The sequence below is a fragment of the Mesocricetus auratus genome, unplaced genomic scaffold (assembly GCF_017639785.1).
Source record: "Mesocricetus auratus isolate SY011 unplaced genomic scaffold, BCM_Maur_2.0 Super-Scaffold_100019, whole genome shotgun sequence".
Taxonomy (NCBI): Eukaryota; Metazoa; Chordata; class Mammalia; order Rodentia; family Cricetidae; genus Mesocricetus; species Mesocricetus auratus.
The window spans coordinates 10,936,364-10,952,188 of record NW_024429200.1 but is presented as its reverse complement, the minus strand read 5'-3'; the positions used below and the strand labels follow the sequence as shown (position 1 = coordinate 10,952,188).

The window sequence follows — 15,825 nt, the reverse complement described above, 5'->3', positions numbered from 1 at the left end:
GGTGAAATTTCGTCCCCTTGAGGGAGAAGAATGTCCTTTCCCTGTACCTTCCTCTTCGAGTGGGACAGAGCGGAGGGCACTCAAGGTGCTTTCCCAAAGGGTTGAATCTGAACAAGTCCTTGGGTTGTGACCACCAAGCAGTTACTCTAGGTTAGACTCGTGCTGAGTAGGACTTTCTCTGAGAGAGTGAAGGGACCATCATTTTGAGATCCCAGTGAGGTGTGTTCCCTAGCACCTACCATTGGGGAGCAGGGAGCGAGAGCCTGCTATTATGTTCTAGAAGAAAGAAATCAAATGAGGGCTGGGAATACCTGAGGAAGTCTGAGGCAGAGACATTAGTTTGAGAAGAAGACTTCTGGTTGCGAAGGTCGGGCCCTATGATAATGTGCATGAGTGTGTGAGTGTGTATGTGTGTGTGAATGTGTGTGTGAGTGTGTGTGCATGAGTGTGTGAGTGTGTATGTGTGAGTGTGTGTGCATGAGTGTGTGTATGCATGAGTGTGTGAGTGTGTGGGTATGAGTGTGTGAGTGTGTGTGTGAGTGTGTGGGTATGAGTGTGTGTGAGTGTTGGTATGAGTGTGTGAGTGTGTGGGTATGAGTGTGTGTGAGTGTTGGTATGTGTGTGTGAGTGTGTGTGTGAGTGTCTGGGTATGAGTGTGTGTATGTATGTGAGTGTGTGGGTATGAGTGTGAATGCATGAATGTATGAGTGTGTGAATGTGTGGGTATGAGTGTGTGTGAGTGTGTGGGTATGAGTGTGTGTGAGTGTGTGGGTATGAGTGTGTGTGAGTATGTGGGTATGAGTGTGTGTGAGTGTGTGGGTATGAGTGTGTGTGAGTGTGTGGGTATGAGTGTGTGTGAGTGTGTGGGTATGAGTGTGTGTGTGAATGTGTGGGTATGAGTGTGTGGGTATGAGTGTGTGTGTGTGAGTGTGTGGTTATGAGTGTGTGTGAGTGTGTGGTTATGAGTGTGTGTGTGTGAGTGTGTGGGTATTAGTGTGTGTGAGTGTGTGGGTATGAGTGTGTGTGAGTGTTGGTATGTGTGTGTGTGAGTGTGTGGGTATGAGTGTGTGTATGTGTGAGTGTGTGTGTGTTTATGTATAGGATTTTGGATACCCATAAGCCAGTTCCTGAGCAACAGAGAGAAGGATGAATGCAGAAAGATGTAGGAAGAAGCCCCTTCTGCAGCCTGCAAAAGAGAAACACTTGATGAAAGGACGTGATTTTAGTGAGCAAACTATAGTCACCATTTTGAACATAGACAAGGCCCATATTCACTACGATGCCTAAGCAGTAAATCATGAAGGGGCCTGGGCTGACATTAGAGGCAGCTGTAAGCTGCAGCTGTTCAGAATTCTGAGCAAAAGAAATGAAATGTGTGTGTGTGTATGTGTGTGTGAGTGTATGTGTGTATGTGTACGTGTGGGTATGAGTGTGTGTGTATGTGTATATATATGAGTATGTGTACGTGTGGGTATGAGTGTGTGTGTGTATGTGTATATATATGAGTATGTGTACGTGTGGGTATGAGTGTGTGTGTGTATGTGTATATATATGAGTATGTGTATGTGTGGGTATGAGTGTGTGTGTATGTGTGAATGTGTGTGTATGTGTGAGTGTGTGAATGTGTGAGCATGTGTGTGTATGTGTGAATGTGTGAGTGTATGTGTGTGTGTGAGTGTGTATATATATGAGTATGTGTATGCGTGGGTATGAGTGTGTGTGTGAGGGTATGTATGAGCTCGACTGTGTGTATGTGTGAGTGTGGATTCTGCATGGGAGACACAAGGTCAGGGCTATATAGTCTGTAACATGATGGCACATTGGCCCTAGGAAAGTCAGGCCACTTAACCCTAAAGAAGCTGGATTATCTGCAGGGGAAGAGCTGGCTGTAGGGGAGGACAGAACATTCTGGTTAAAATTTCCACAAGAAACTGAGGTGTTTTTATGTTTAAAGTTGGAAGTGGTTTAATCAAGCTGGAATTTCCAACCTGAAGTTTTCTGTTAGTGGAAATACAGGGTCATGGGCTATGTTAGTATAAGCTATAGATAAATAAAATGAGCTCTAATCCTGCACACTGAAGCATGGTTATAACTTTTATGCCCTCTACACAAATATTTTCATTTTATCCTCATGGGAGGGTACATTACTGGTATTAATAAACTCATTTTTAAATAAAAAAAATTTTGAGGCAGAATCTCACACACTGTAGTTCAAGGTGGCCTGGAACTCATCAGTGTGGTCCTGACTGGCCTTGAACTAATGGCAATCCTCCTGCCTCAGCCCCTTGTGAACTGTCACACCTGGCTCAACGAGCTCATTTTTAAGATGAGGGAAGCTGTTTCAGAGCATCTGAAAATCCACACAAGGCCATACAGAACTTGGTTTATGTAAGTCTGAAACTCATGACACCCTTTGTTCAGGTGGACCACCTCTAACAGAGTCTGTGGAGACTTGTTTATCATGCAGGTATTAGGATTTCATCTTCACAATTAACCCGAGTTTCTGGGGTGGAGCAGGTAATGAGTATGAGCTGGAGCAGCGTTGTCCTGGAGGGAGAAGGACTGGGCTGATAAGTGTTTTAGTAATGTGGTCTTAAGTTCTTTCCTTGGACCTACTATGTGTCAAGCACAGTTCCTAATGCATTATGGGAATCAACACATTGCTTCCTCTTAGGTATTTTAGGCAGAACTGTTCATGACCTTATTTTTGATGAGAAGACTCAGATTGAGAGATAACAGCACATACTGCAGCGTGTGACTGGCCCTTAGGATCCATAATTCCTCATGTGCCACCAACCTGAAGCTGCCTCACACTCTGTCTCCCAGAAGAAGACATCAGGAGCCTGTTGTCACAACCAGGTTGGCAGAAGGAACCCCACAGAAACTGTGAATGATGGATAGAGCTGGTCTTTTATTGTTTGTTGTTTTCTGAGACTGGGTCTCACTATGCTGCTCTGGCTGCCTTGGGACTCACTGTGTAGACCAGGTCGGTCTCAAATTTGTTGCTGGGGTTTCTTTTCCTGCCAGGTACCACCAACCTTCAGCCCCAAATAAACACACAGATGCTATTATCAATTATAAAAGTGTTGGCTGATGGTTAGGGCTTCTTACTGGCTAGTTCTGTCTTAATTATTAACCCATAACTACTAATCAATGTATTTCTACATGGCCTTATCTTACAAGAGAAGGCCTGGCGTGCTATCTTTCCAGTCTCTACATGCAACTACCTCTGCCTACCGTTCCCAGAACTCTCCTTGTCTCCTAACCCCACCTATCTTCCTGCCTCTATTGGCCAAACTGTTTTATTCATCAACCAATAAGAGAAACATCCCCCATCAGGAACTTACAGAGATCAGCTTGCCTCTGTCTTCGGGCTTGTATGGATGTGGCCTTCAATGGCCTCATTCTCAAAAAAAGAAAACAAAACAAAAAAACCACCAGCCAACCCAAAACAACCAACCAACCCAAAACAACAACAGACAATGCTTAAAAAACCCCACCCTCTCAGCTGTCCCTTACAGCTCCCCCAGATCTCCCACGGGGACCTCTTCACGTGCTGCTTCTCCTCTCTGGAATGTAGTTTCGCCCACTCCTCTCCTTCAACATTTCCTTAGAGCCTTTGCTCTAGGACTATCCATTGGCCATAGATCATGTCTCCCATAGTTGTCCTTTCCAAGGCCTCATTTATCTCCTTGGAAGCAATGATCATTAGCAACTAATTGATTTTGTTTCCTTGTTCATCCTGGCTGGTCTCTGAGAACCATTAGGGCAGGCACTGCGTCTGGGATGTTTGCTCTCTCAGCTCCAGGTAGCACCAGGCCTACGAAAGACACTTGAGATGTGTGGAAGGGCCGTCTCTCCTCCTCAGCCTCACCTCCATCAGTGTTGCTGTGTGTGGAGTGTGACAGAACTCACTTTACATGGCCAAAATGGGCGTGGCTGATCCAGCAGATGCCGTCTGGGGCTGTCTCAGTGATTGTTTGTTGTTTGTTTGTTTTTTTTAAAGACAGAGTTTCTCTAAATAACAACCCTGGCTGTCCTGGAACTCTCTCTCTAGAGCAGGCTGGCCTGGAACTCACAGAGATCCTCCTGCCTCTGAGTACTGGGATTAAAGGTGTGTGCTACTAGCCACCTGGCCAGTGTTTGTTTTTGATGCATTGGGGACCTAGACCTTTCTGATCTGTCTTGTCATTTGAGAGACAGTGGGGACACAGCTAGAGAAGTGTGCCATTGTCAGTGCGTGGTTACACACTGTACAGATGCTTTAGGCCACTGCACACCCAGGTTTCATGGTATAGGCACGTGGCAGGGCCTGTCCTCTCCATCCATCCACAATGAAGAGAGAAGTGAGATGAACACACATAAGATGTTGTCTTGGGATGCTGTTCAGTAGGAAAGTTTGCTTTGCATGTTCAAGGTTCAGTCTTCCAGAAACCAACATTCACCAAACCCCAGATACATATGGTTGTCTCTGGAGCAACCTGTCCAATGCTAAATTCTAGATTTTTTAAAATCAAGAGACAGGACTGGATTAGCTTCCTTGTTACTGTGATAAGATATCACAATTAAAGACAATTCATGGAAGAGTTTATCTGAGCTCGCAGTCCCAGGGGAAGACTCCAGAATGGAGGTGAGGCATGGCATCAAGAAGCTGGAGCAGGAAACCAGACCCATTATATCTTCAACTGCAAAACAAACCAGGGAGAAGGAGCTGGAAATGGAGAGAGGTTCTTAAAGCCCACCCTCAGTGATGTAGGTTCTCCAGCAAGGCTCCATCTCCCAGAGGTCCACACCCTCCTAGACTACCACCAACTAGGTGACCACATGTTCAAGTATATGAGCCTAAGGGGGACTTTTCTCGTTCAAGCTACCACAAGCATATTCCAAAATGACAATAAAAAAGCATATGCTGGTACACATGGAAACCAGGGACACAGCTGTTTGCGCAAGTATTATATGGTGAATGGAACAGTCTGTAGTACATTTTGGTACACCTGGCAGCATAACGATTTGCTTAGGCCAGTGTCCCCACAAATGCAAGAGTGATGTGTTATATGTATTCCAGACTCTGTGGTGGCTACAGTGACATTAGATGACTGGGAATTTTCATCTCCAGTATCGCCGTGTGAAAATTATCATCTCCAGTATCCCCATGTGGAAATTTTCATCTCCAGTATCGCCGTGTGGGAAGACCACTGTCAGTGGTTTTACGAGGAGCGTGGTTGGATGTTGACCTCTGTTTCCCAGATGGTGCCATCACCCCTAACATAGATCTGAATTCCAGGCAGGAAGAAGAGGGGGTGAGAGAGTGAGCTACTACGTCATCTGTCCATAGGCTCACATTCCCGTCTTATGGCTTGGAGCAGTGCCATGCGGCGCCGCCCAGCTACAAGGGAGGCTGGGAACTTGCTCTGCAGCTGGTCACACCACTGCTTCAAATAAAAGCAGAGTTCTGATAAGGAGGAAGGAAGAACGGATATTGAAAAGACACCCAATGGAGCCTGTGACAGCATCTGGGGGGGGGGGAGGCGTGGGAAGGACCTCAGAGCAAGTTTCTTGTTCTAGTTAGCTGAAAAGCCATAGAAGTTCCCAGATGTTCTAACCATCCCCCTTCATCCTGAAATCATAAAGCCTGGGGCTTCTGCATCCTGAGATTTGCACAAGGCTCAAGTGACCCTCGTGGCCCAGAGACTACTAACTCTAGGAGATGGTGTAGTCTCAGCTGCTTTGTCTAGGACTGAGGGACCACCACCAGATCCCAGCAAGCTCAGGGAGGCAATGACCAGGGTTTAAATGCATTGACCAAGAGTTTAAGATGCAGATACTCCGGTGCTAGAAAAATTATTTTAAGATTTCTCTTTTTCGTAAACCTGTAACGTCCCCCCTTCCATTTTCTTGAATATGTAAAGCTGAACAGAACCTTAGTTTTCCAACATCTTCCCCTCTTTCATCCTTTTTCCAACAAGCTGTTCTTTTTTAATGTTTTTTCATCCTTTTCACCTGTAAAATTTATGAGCATTTATTTGAAAGTGTAAAAAATCTGAAGGAGAAAGAGCGATTATACATATGGAAAACCATAAGAACCACAGTGAATGTGCACAGTTATTGCTTTCTTAAGAAAACAAACCAGCCCGCCAGTTTGGAATGTGAGCGGCTCGTGTGAGGCCGGCCAGGGCAGAGGCCCAGGGTGAAGGGCCAATGCTCCATTCTGCTGTTTCATTCCCCACACCTCCTCTCCCTCCGCCCATTCCAAGGAGACAGGAACACACAGAAAACGACTACAGCAAAAAAACTAAGATTTAAAATACCCCTTTAGGAAAGCAAGAAGACGGGGCCATCAGCGGGTGCAGGCGGCAACACAGTCCAAGGAACACCAGGCCTCCAAGTGCTTCCAAGCTGGCCTGGAGGGACCAGCAGGAAAAACCAGGGGGCCTGCTACGGAACAGGAAGAGAGGCCAGCCACAGGCAGGCCAGACCACACGGAGCCATGGAACATGGTACCAATGTCCAAAAATTGTCTCAAGTCTGAGAACCAGAGAGGCAGACAGCTGTCCAGATTTGTCCTTTAGTGCCCCTCTCCCCATTTTACCAGAAGAGTTTTATCTGTCATCACGTCCTTCTACTCCCAGCGTTGTCCCAGGCACGCTGGGACAAGGGTTGAGGTGGTGCCACCAGCTCTCCTGGCTTCCCATGGACGCCTGGTGAGTGCCACACTGCCAGCTTCCTTTGGCCTCCTACCCCCATGAGCTGACTGCATTAGGCCCCATCTTCAGCATGAGACACAGACTAATAGTGGGCAACTCCAACCTACTTAGCCCTCCAGTTAGTATTAGCCACAATACTTAGAAATAACGACATAGCCTCGAAACACTTGGGTTGGACCAGCGTCTTACTCGATTCTTGCCCTGGTCTGTCACTGGCCTCCTGCTCTGCGCATAGGCTAAGCTCTGTGGCTCTCATCCCTTCCCCACCCCCCAGCCCATCTCCCTTGACTTCCTGAAGCGGAGGGAAGACCACAGGGGAAATGTCCATAAAACTGCACTTGGGATGCAAAAGGGAAATACACTATAGGAAACAGGAAAGCCGGATGCGGTGTTGACGTCCGTGTCCTTCACGAGGAAACACATTAAGTCTGCTCTCTTTGAGCGTCTGTTGCTGGGGACAAGAGTCCCTGACCTCTCTTAGACTCAGCAGAAGCACTCTGTCCCCCAACTTTTCATGGAAATGCATCTCTGCAAAAATCTGGGTTTTGATGTGACAGTCCCTAAAGATCCTTGACAGAATGTCTCTCTTCAGAGGCCCTTACTCCAGACATAAGTTCTGCCCTCACTGCTGGAAACATAGGCCACCGGCCAATGTACAGGGACAACGTGGCATCTTGAAACTAACAGATGGGCTTTTTGGAGCAGTTATGAGACAAAACTGAGAGAGGATGTGGATGGGACCTTGTTACCCCAAACTCCCATACAAGCTCTGGCCTGGTGACTTTGCCACACCAAAACCACAGCAAAATGTGGCTGCCCCAGGCTGCACCGCCCTGGCCACCACACTGCCAGCCCGTTACCCTCAGAGGCTTCTGACTGACTGTCTCACAGACCTCACAAAGCTCTCTTTGCCCTTCCTAGGCATGCTTCCATGGCTTGCTTTTAAAGTAAAAAAGAAACCCGAGTGTCCTGGAGTTTTAACTTGTCACAGTTGGAAGGTCCACAGAGATCAACATGGTTATCTACACAGTGGGCGACCCTTCTCCTCCCATTTTGTCCTCTTCTGAAGTTAGAGAATGTCTTTGTAATATCTTTTTTCCCCACATGTAGCAGAAAAGCAACTTAAAGCTGGAATGGAAAAAAAAAGTGTGGAATTTGTTGGCACTCCCTGGAACTAGGCCCACCTGAGCCATGACGTTTGAGTGAGGAATGAGAATGAAATAGATTAAAAATAACAACAAAGTGATCCTCCTAATGAACAAACCTGAAAGTATGCTCTAGCTCCACGTGCACAAACATAGGACCAAATCAACCCAGCGATGTGCCCCATTATGTGCACAGGTGCTGAGGCAGAACGGTTCTGCATCTTACTGGCGTCTGTAAGCAACCATCACCTGCCCATCACAAGCCATAAGACACAGACAGAAAAATAACTTATTTACACAAAATAGCACCACCTAGGAACTTACCAACTTACATTGGGAACATTTGGCCTCACGGGCATTTCAAAGCTATCAAAAACAAATAAAACCCCCCAAAACAAAAAACCACAACCCAAACTAAACCAAACAGCTTCTCAAACAACAGTGATGAACACAGTGCCTTCACCTGGCTCATACAGAAAGAGGGTACCAAACACTGGATGGGGCAGAGTGGTACCCATGGCCAGTATATGATCATCACGTACACGTGTTAGGTATGGGCAGGAAACAAACTGCTGAGTCTCCTCCTGGATTTTCTGGTCAGCATGATCTCCCCTCTTGACACCGCCAACTGCCATTCTGTCATCCGGACTTTCAGGTTAGAGCCAGCTCAGGACCTCAATCCAGCTTAGCGCTCGGCAGCCCTGTGCCAGAACGGCTCTGTAACAGGGTTAGCTATATCCATATCTTATCTCACCACCTGCATCCGATCCTGCCTTTACTAAGGTCCCTCTGGGCCCAGAATCCGCTTTAACTCTTTGGGGGAATCTCTCTGGTATAGTGTGGGGTGTAATGTGTGATCACAGAGCTAATATCGGCAATCGGGAAGAACCTGTGTTTGTCAATGGCCGTGAGTATCGAGTGAAAGCCATAGTTGGTGGATTGAAGCCAATGAAATCGATGTAACTCATGCATTTACTGTTATCCAGTAAATCCTAACCCTGTGGAAAAACACAAATGTGTCTGTTCTTGCTTCTGACGTTGCGCACTAACCATAAGGCATCTGGGGCTGTGGGAAGCCAGACGAGCAGCCGCAGCTGGGAGACCTCCAGCCCAGCTGACCCTCATGGTCAAGGGTGGAAGCCTAGCTTATCTCTTCACCTGTCTTGTTTCCTGCCACTTTATTTGGAAGGGCGAGAAAGTGCCTCAGTTAGGAACTTTCACCTCCCTCCCCGTGGGACTGGATCCAGGTGTGAGGGGAACAGTCCCCAGGGACCTGTAAGGGTTTAAAAGGCCTCAGGCCTCAGTTTGGACCTCAGTCCGACCTTCCCAACATGCGGAGGCTGCTGATTTTGAGTGTGCTGCTGCAGGCAGTCCTTGGCAATGAGAACTTTGTGGGGTATGGGTATGGAGAGGAGGGGGGTGTCCTAAAGGGTGGTGAAAGGGATCTCCCCAGGTCACCACCCTGGGACAGCAGCCTGGTGGGGAGGGCATGGCTTGGAAGGGCCCAGAAGAGACTGGGAGAGTTGAGCTCTGAGAAAGAAGTTTTAGGAGAAAGGAGGGTCTGGTCAGCTTGGAGATAAACCAGTCTAAATTGTGATGGGGGCAGCACAACAGTGTAGAACTTTCCAAAAACAGGGAGAGAAGGGGTGAGGAAGTTCAGACCTCCCATTGCTCAGACCCCCCCTTGTGACTCTATGGGCCTGGGCTGGGAAACGTTGGGGTGCCTCAAGTTCTCAGGGCCCCTCCCGCTCTGCCCAGGCATCAGGTTCTCCGAATTTCTGCAGCCGATGAAGCCCAGGTGCAGAAAGTGAAGGAGCTGGAGTTTCTGGAGCATTTGAAGGTTAGAGACGCGGTGCAGGCCTCCCTGGAGACCCACAGGACACCTCAGGTCCCCACTGCTTCCTGTAACCATTTAGTTAGACCCTGGGCTCCGGCCTGGCCTCCCAGCAAAGAGCCGCAAGGCTGCTCTATTGAGAAATGACTTCAGACTCCAGATTCAGATCTTGGTGCCCTTGAGAATCCACTGGCATGCCAGGACCCCTTTCCCACTTCCTCTGTCTGGCTCGTTCCCTCAAAGCCTCTCCATTCTGGCCATTTCCTGACCACACTGGACTCTGTCCAGTTCCCAAGCTTCTCCACTCTTTCTGCTCCCAGCATGCCGGCATCACCCCCAGCTATGTGGGAGCTTCTAGTGCCAATGCCCCTCCCCGGCTCTCCCATTCTTATGCCCTGGTTGGTGCCACCAGCCCACTGTAACAGTGCCGGCTCCTGTCCTTCCTAGTTGGACTTCTGGCGGGACCCCGTCCGGCCTGGCCTCCCCATCGATGTCCGAGTGCCCTTCTCCAGCATCCAGGCTGTCAAAGTCTTCTTGGAATCTCAAGGCATTAGCTATGACATCATGATTGAAGATGTTCAGTCACTGCTGGATGAGGAACAGGAGCAGATGTCCAACTTCCAAGCCCGGGCCTTGTCCACTGACACCTTCAACTACGCCACCTATCACACCCTGGATGAGGTGAGGACAGCCCTGGAAGATTCTGTCCATAGCACCATACTTTTCTTCATGGTTGGCAGAACGCAGGCCAGGGCCAAGGCTGGCCTGGCTGTGGGTAACCTCTGCTGCTTCTCGTGGCCTCTGTGGCCAGTCGTGACAACACAGCAGCGCTCCAGGGCGGCTGAGGGAGGCATCTGGGTTCCCAGAAGTCATTAAGCCCCCTGCCCCCCTCTCCTTTTCTTCTTTCCCATCTCAGATCTATGAATTCATAGACCTGCTGGTGGCTGAGAACCCACAGCTTGTAAGCAAGATCCAGATTGGCAACACTTTTGAAGGCCGCCCCATTTACGTGCTGAAGGTAATAGAAGCCCACAGGTTGACAAGGGCACACATGCAAAAATGGGCCCCATGTAAGGGTGTGGATTATGCATCTTGTAGATGCGTAATGGAATGCACTGTTCAGATTCGTGGGAAGGTCTGAGCATCCACACTGACCTAGGTGGCTATATGCATGAATACAAGGTTCGAGGTGACCCAAGTGTAGTGGCGTCTTGCATAGGGGCCATGCTAATCTTCTCTGTATCGTTCCAGATTTAGTATATGTGCTGCCCACGATACGGAGAAGATTAGCATGGTCCCTGCGAAGATGCCACTACACCCAAGGGTTATCAATCAAGTTATAGAGTACTGACATCCAGAGAGAATGTCTTTCTGGTGCCCTCCCACAGTAGGCTATCCAAGCATCAGAACAGGGCCAGGGGCTGGAAGTCAGGAACCTGAGCTCTGCAGGATCCCTGTATTGACCATGATCCCATAACTCCACAAAGGATGGTCCCCAAAGCAGCCTTCCTCGACCTTAGGTATATAGAGAGCTGGTGGCTTTGGGCCATGGTGGAGGGAATGCACTGAGGTCTGGATAGAGTTGTCCTTTACCCATCTCCCTGCCTCTTCTTCAGTTCAGCACTGGAGGGACCAACCGCCCAGCCATCTGGATTGATACTGGCATCCATTCCCGAGAATGGGTCACCCAGGCCAGTGGGGTCTGGTTTGCAAAAAAGGTAAAGGTGGGGAATGAGGAAGGCTCTTGCTTGCTGGGGGGCTGGTGTTCACAGACCATGGGAGGCTGGATCTCCCCTTTTCAGAAGCAATGGCCACAAAGGAGGCCAGGGAATACGTCTGTGGAACTAACACGACCAACATTCTACCTTATCTTCTTCCACTCCCCAGATCACTAAAGACTACGGCCAGGACCCAGCTTTCACGGCCATTCTTGACAACCTGGACATCTTCCTGGAGATTGTCACCAACCCTGATGGTTTTGCCTACACCCACAAAACGGTACAGACCACCTCTTGCTCCTCAGCCCAGGACAGCAGGATGTACCTTTGAGCCCCTTAAGTAACACACACCCCCCCCACCAATGGAAGAAGGGACAAGCAGGCTGTCCTCAGGAGACTTTGGGAAAAGATTGGCACCGGGAACAGTGGTAGGCTCTTAGCCCTTAATCAGCTATTAAGGTGCTGACTGCCATCTTAGATTGATGATTCTTTGCTGTTGGGGGACTATCTGTGCATGGTGGGTATTGAATAGCCTCTTCGCCTACCCACTAGATTCCAATAGCAACTCCTCATTCAGTCATAATAACACAAAACACCTCTAGACACTATATATAAAATGTCCTGGGGGAAGCCAATGCTGTCCTTGGCTGAGACCCTTGCCCCAGCCCCGATCCCAATTTCCACAGCAGTTTTTACTCTATGGCAAATGTCACAGTTTGTGGTGTAGATGTGCTCGTTCCTGGCTGATCCTCTCTCCTTTCTCAGAATCGCATGTGGCGCAAGACTCGATCACGCACACAGGGCTCCCTCTGCGTTGGGGCAGACCCCAACAGGAACTGGGATGCTGGCTTTGGGCGTAAGATTTCCTATGGGGCAGGGATAGGACAACATGGCTTCTTGCCCTCCCTTTTCTGGTTCCCTGCCCCTTTCTTGACCCAGCAATGAGGAAGAGTGTGGGCTTTTCGCTCTGCCTGAGGGTTCTCTGGGTTGGAGGTGGCACTCAGGGACTTGGGCCCTTGTTTGTAGGAAGGAAGTTCCTTCTAGATGGAGTTTGGGTCTGAGAGCGTCTCTGTAGATGTCTAACTTAGTATCAACTCTTGCCCTCCTTGGCCATGCCCCTGTGTAAACTGGTTTCTGCTCTACCCAAACCTGGCTGGTAAAGGAGGCGGGGCTCCAGATGACGTGGTGGCTGGCTGCTCCTTAAGGCAGGGGAAGCCGTGGAGCTGTGGCAGCCATGCTACTTGAGTTAATAGCCTTGTCCTCTGCCTTCCCACAGTGGCCGGAGCTAGTAGCAACCCCTGCTCGGATACTTACCATGGCAAGTCTGCCAACTCGGAAGTGGAGGTCAAGTCCATTGTGGACTTTGTGACGAACCATGGAAACATCAAGGCCTTCATCTCCATCCACAGCTACTCCCAGCTCCTTCTCTATCCCTATGGCTACACATCAGTGCCAGCCCCTGACAAGGAGGAGCTGGTAGGTGATGGCCCCAATTGCTCTTTGCTCAGGCTTCTTCTGTGTCCGCACATCAGCAGCCTGGGGTTGGCCCCTCTGAGCTGATTAAGGGCTAAGAGCTACCACTGTCCCCGGTGCCAACCTCTCCCCACGGTCTCCTGATGATTTGGGAAGTCTGGCAGGAAGATTTCTGTTGACCAGGAAGGTCATTCGCTGGGAAATGAAGCATAGTGTGGTTGAGTCACATCTGTCACATGACAGAGCAAGAGGCAAGGCTAGACTCTGAATTTGTGGACTCCCCTGGAAGGAAGGGACGTACCAGCCAGCCATCCTGTGGAGATGGAGGGATCATGTTGCCTCCTATTCTAAGGCTGACCTGAAGGGTGGGCTCCATGTCCTCTGCCACCTCATGTGGGTGCCCACTCCTGGGTCACCCTGACAGTGCTGGGGCTACCCTGGTCCTGACGGAAGCACCCACTGGATCTTTTCTCCAGGATCAGCTCGCTAAGTCTGCTGTGACGGCCTTGACATCTCTGTACGGGACCAAGTACACATACGGCAGTATCATCGATACAATCTGTAAGTTACTGGTGGCCCAGAAACCGGCCTTAGCTGGCTCTTCTTGCTCAGGTGCTCAGGTCTGGGCAGTGTCTTCTCCTGACATGAGTCCTGTCTTTCCTGACACAGCTTAGAAGGCTCCTGAGCACATCTGTCCTCTTATCTTGAGGTTACATCTGGTTCCCTGCACAGATGAGGTGGAACCCTGACGGGATTTACAGATCACCATAAATCCTGTTTCTATCTGCCCCCTTCCTTACACGACACATGGGGGAGATGCCCCTGGGAGAATCGTTGCTACGCGCCTGTGGGATACCGCCGGCACGCAGCACCGGCTCTGCGCGAGGCCTTGCCTTGTGTGCATGAGGAGAGCCGTGAATAAAAGGAGCAAATACATTCTAGGCAGGAAGACTGGCTGGGTGCTTAGAAACCACAGTGGATTAGGTGAGACATGGAGGAGGGAAATGACAGAGCCGCCGGGGCATCAGGAGTACTAGGGTGGAGGCTGAATACCAGGGTAAGAGGCAGGCTTGCAGACGGAGAGGAATCTGGGCTAGTGGTGAAGGACATGAAGGGAAGCCAGGAAAGGCCATCTGTCTAGGTAACAGGCCTCCAGGCAGAAGAACTTTCTAGAGTAAAGGCTTTGCTATGTGATGTGGTATGGGGTGTTTGAGGAACTTTTTGCCTGGCAGACAAAAGCAGGACACAGGTGCTGGGGGAGGGGAGCCAGCTCACAGGCTTCCTTCCCAGCAGGCCCAGGGTTTAGGTGGGGAGTAGGCTGCAGTCTTAACCATGGCAGAACTTGTTTGGAATCCCAGGCTTTCTTTGGAAATGGTTTCCAAGCTGTGTCCAATGATTTTACTGCATTTAGTATACTGGACTGAGATTCTAATGTGGAACCCACCTCCCTTTCCCACTGCCCAGGTCAACAGAAAGCAGCTCTGTGAGATACTATATACTGCAGACTCATGAGATTTTTCCCTCTAGGAGAAAGCCAGACAAGAGGCTTTGCCGTGACCAGGAATCTTTGCACTTTCCTTTGCAGACCAGAGTCCCTGGAGAGTGATTTTTGTTACCTAAGCTTGGGGCTCTGGCATATTTAGAGGTGTCTGTAGGGTGGAGACAGTTTTCAGAGGGGCTTTTGCAATCACACAGACTTTTGGCATCCCACTAATGAATAGGACAACCCCTGCCGGTTATTGGTCTCTTGGGTTTGGAGGCAGCAGGAGTTCCCTGGAAGCCCCACTGTGTGTCAATAGAAGCCCCCAGAAGACATACTCTATTTGGCATTACACAAGGCTTGGGCTTTGGGTGCTAACTCAGTCCATGTAGACATTTGCAGTGATCAACCCTTACACTCACCTCTTGTCTTTGTTCCTGCCCCAGATCAAGCCAGTGGGAACACTGTCGACTGGACCTACAGCCAGGGCATCAAGTATTCTTTTACTTTTGAGCTTCGGGACACGGGGCTCAGAGGCTTTTTGCTGCCTGCCTCTCAGATCATCCCCACAGCAGAGGAGACGTGGCTGGCCCTTCTAACCATCATGGACCACACCTTCAAACACCCCTACTAAAGCAGCCCTCTAGTCCCTGCCTTTCCCTTCTCCCTAGCCCCATCCGGGCAACCTAATAAAGTTTGATTGTACAAGAAGGAGAACCGTAGGGTTTGTGTGTGGATGCACGTGGAGGGCTCACTTTTTTAGCCGAGGCAGAAGTGGTTTAGTCCCTGCAGGTCTCAATGGAAACGTGTAGATGACCCCTCAATTTTCCTGCATTCCAGGGTCCCATGAAGTTGTGTCCAAGAGGCAGTGTGGTGGTTTGTTCATATCTTAGTAGCAGGCAACAGCTGTTAGCCAAATGCCTGGCACCCCATGGTGAGGAGGAATTCAGCATGTGCGGCAGTCTAGCTCATGGTATCCATTCATCTTTAGAGGCAGTAACCTGGAGTATGGAATAAAATAACCCCAGTGGCCGCTGCTGTCCAAAGGTGATGCTGCAGGAGAGTCAGACAGATTACTATAGGCGAAATGTGGCCTCCCAATACAGCATTACATTGGAAGAGAACATTGAGGTGAAACGAAACTATTTACTGAATAAAGACTCAAGCAGTCAGGACACTTATTAATTGTAGAGTATTGAGGACATGTTGCCTCGAAGGGTAGAAACAGCTTACAGTTCTCCAAATCCTCCATGAGGTCCCTGTGCATCACGTCTGCTGCCTCTTGTTTCTCTCCCCCACCTTCCCATTCTCCTGTCCTACAGCTCTCCAAAAAGCTGACCTCCCTTGGCACGGTGGCCCTCAGGCCTGCGACAACACATTTACCAGCTAACATCACAACATAGTCACCTACCTTCTTTAAGGCAAGAATTGACCTAGGTTTCCTCTTAGGTGGGAACGTGGAGTTGGGGGA

At 49.4% G+C, this 15,825-nt stretch overlaps 1 protein-coding gene and 1 non-coding gene across 2 annotated transcripts; one reads left to right on the top strand and one right to left on the bottom strand.

Annotated features, from left to right (window-relative positions):
* Positions 1-9,116: 9,116 nt before the first annotated feature.
* Cpa1 (carboxypeptidase A1) lies at positions 9,117-15,065 on the top strand. The gene is made up of 10 exons (XM_040728719.1): positions 9,117-9,245; positions 9,608-9,689; positions 10,131-10,364; positions 10,600-10,701; positions 11,300-11,401; positions 11,571-11,681; positions 12,167-12,257; positions 12,678-12,877; positions 13,351-13,435; positions 14,801-15,065. Exons 1-10 carry the CDS (start codon positions 9,181-9,183, stop codon positions 14,986-14,988), a joined length of 1,260 nt encoding a protein of 419 aa, XP_040584653.1. The 5' UTR covers positions 9,117-9,180; the 3' UTR covers positions 14,989-15,065.
* On the bottom strand, positions 10,858-10,961 carry LOC121133078. The gene has a single exon (XR_005869821.1). It is a non-coding gene; the product is annotated as a U6 spliceosomal RNA (small nuclear RNA).
* Positions 15,066-15,825: the final 760 nt, after the last annotated feature.

What these genes read in the sequence shown, in the direction of transcription:
- Cpa1 (XM_040728719.1), top strand. Translation starts at nt 9,181, where the DNA reads ATGCGGAGGCTGCTGATTTTGAGTGTGCTGCTGCAGGCAGTCCTTGGC. An exon ending in GGGTCTGGTTTGCAAAAAAG is followed by an intron (nt 11,402 to 11,570) that starts GTAAAGGTGGGG and finishes TCCACTCCCCAG; the next exon opens with ATCACTAAAGACTACGGCCA. An exon ending in TTGCCTACACCCACAAAACG is followed by an intron (nt 11,682 to 12,166) that starts GTACAGACCACC and finishes CTCCTTTCTCAG; the next exon opens with AATCGCATGTGGCGCAAGAC.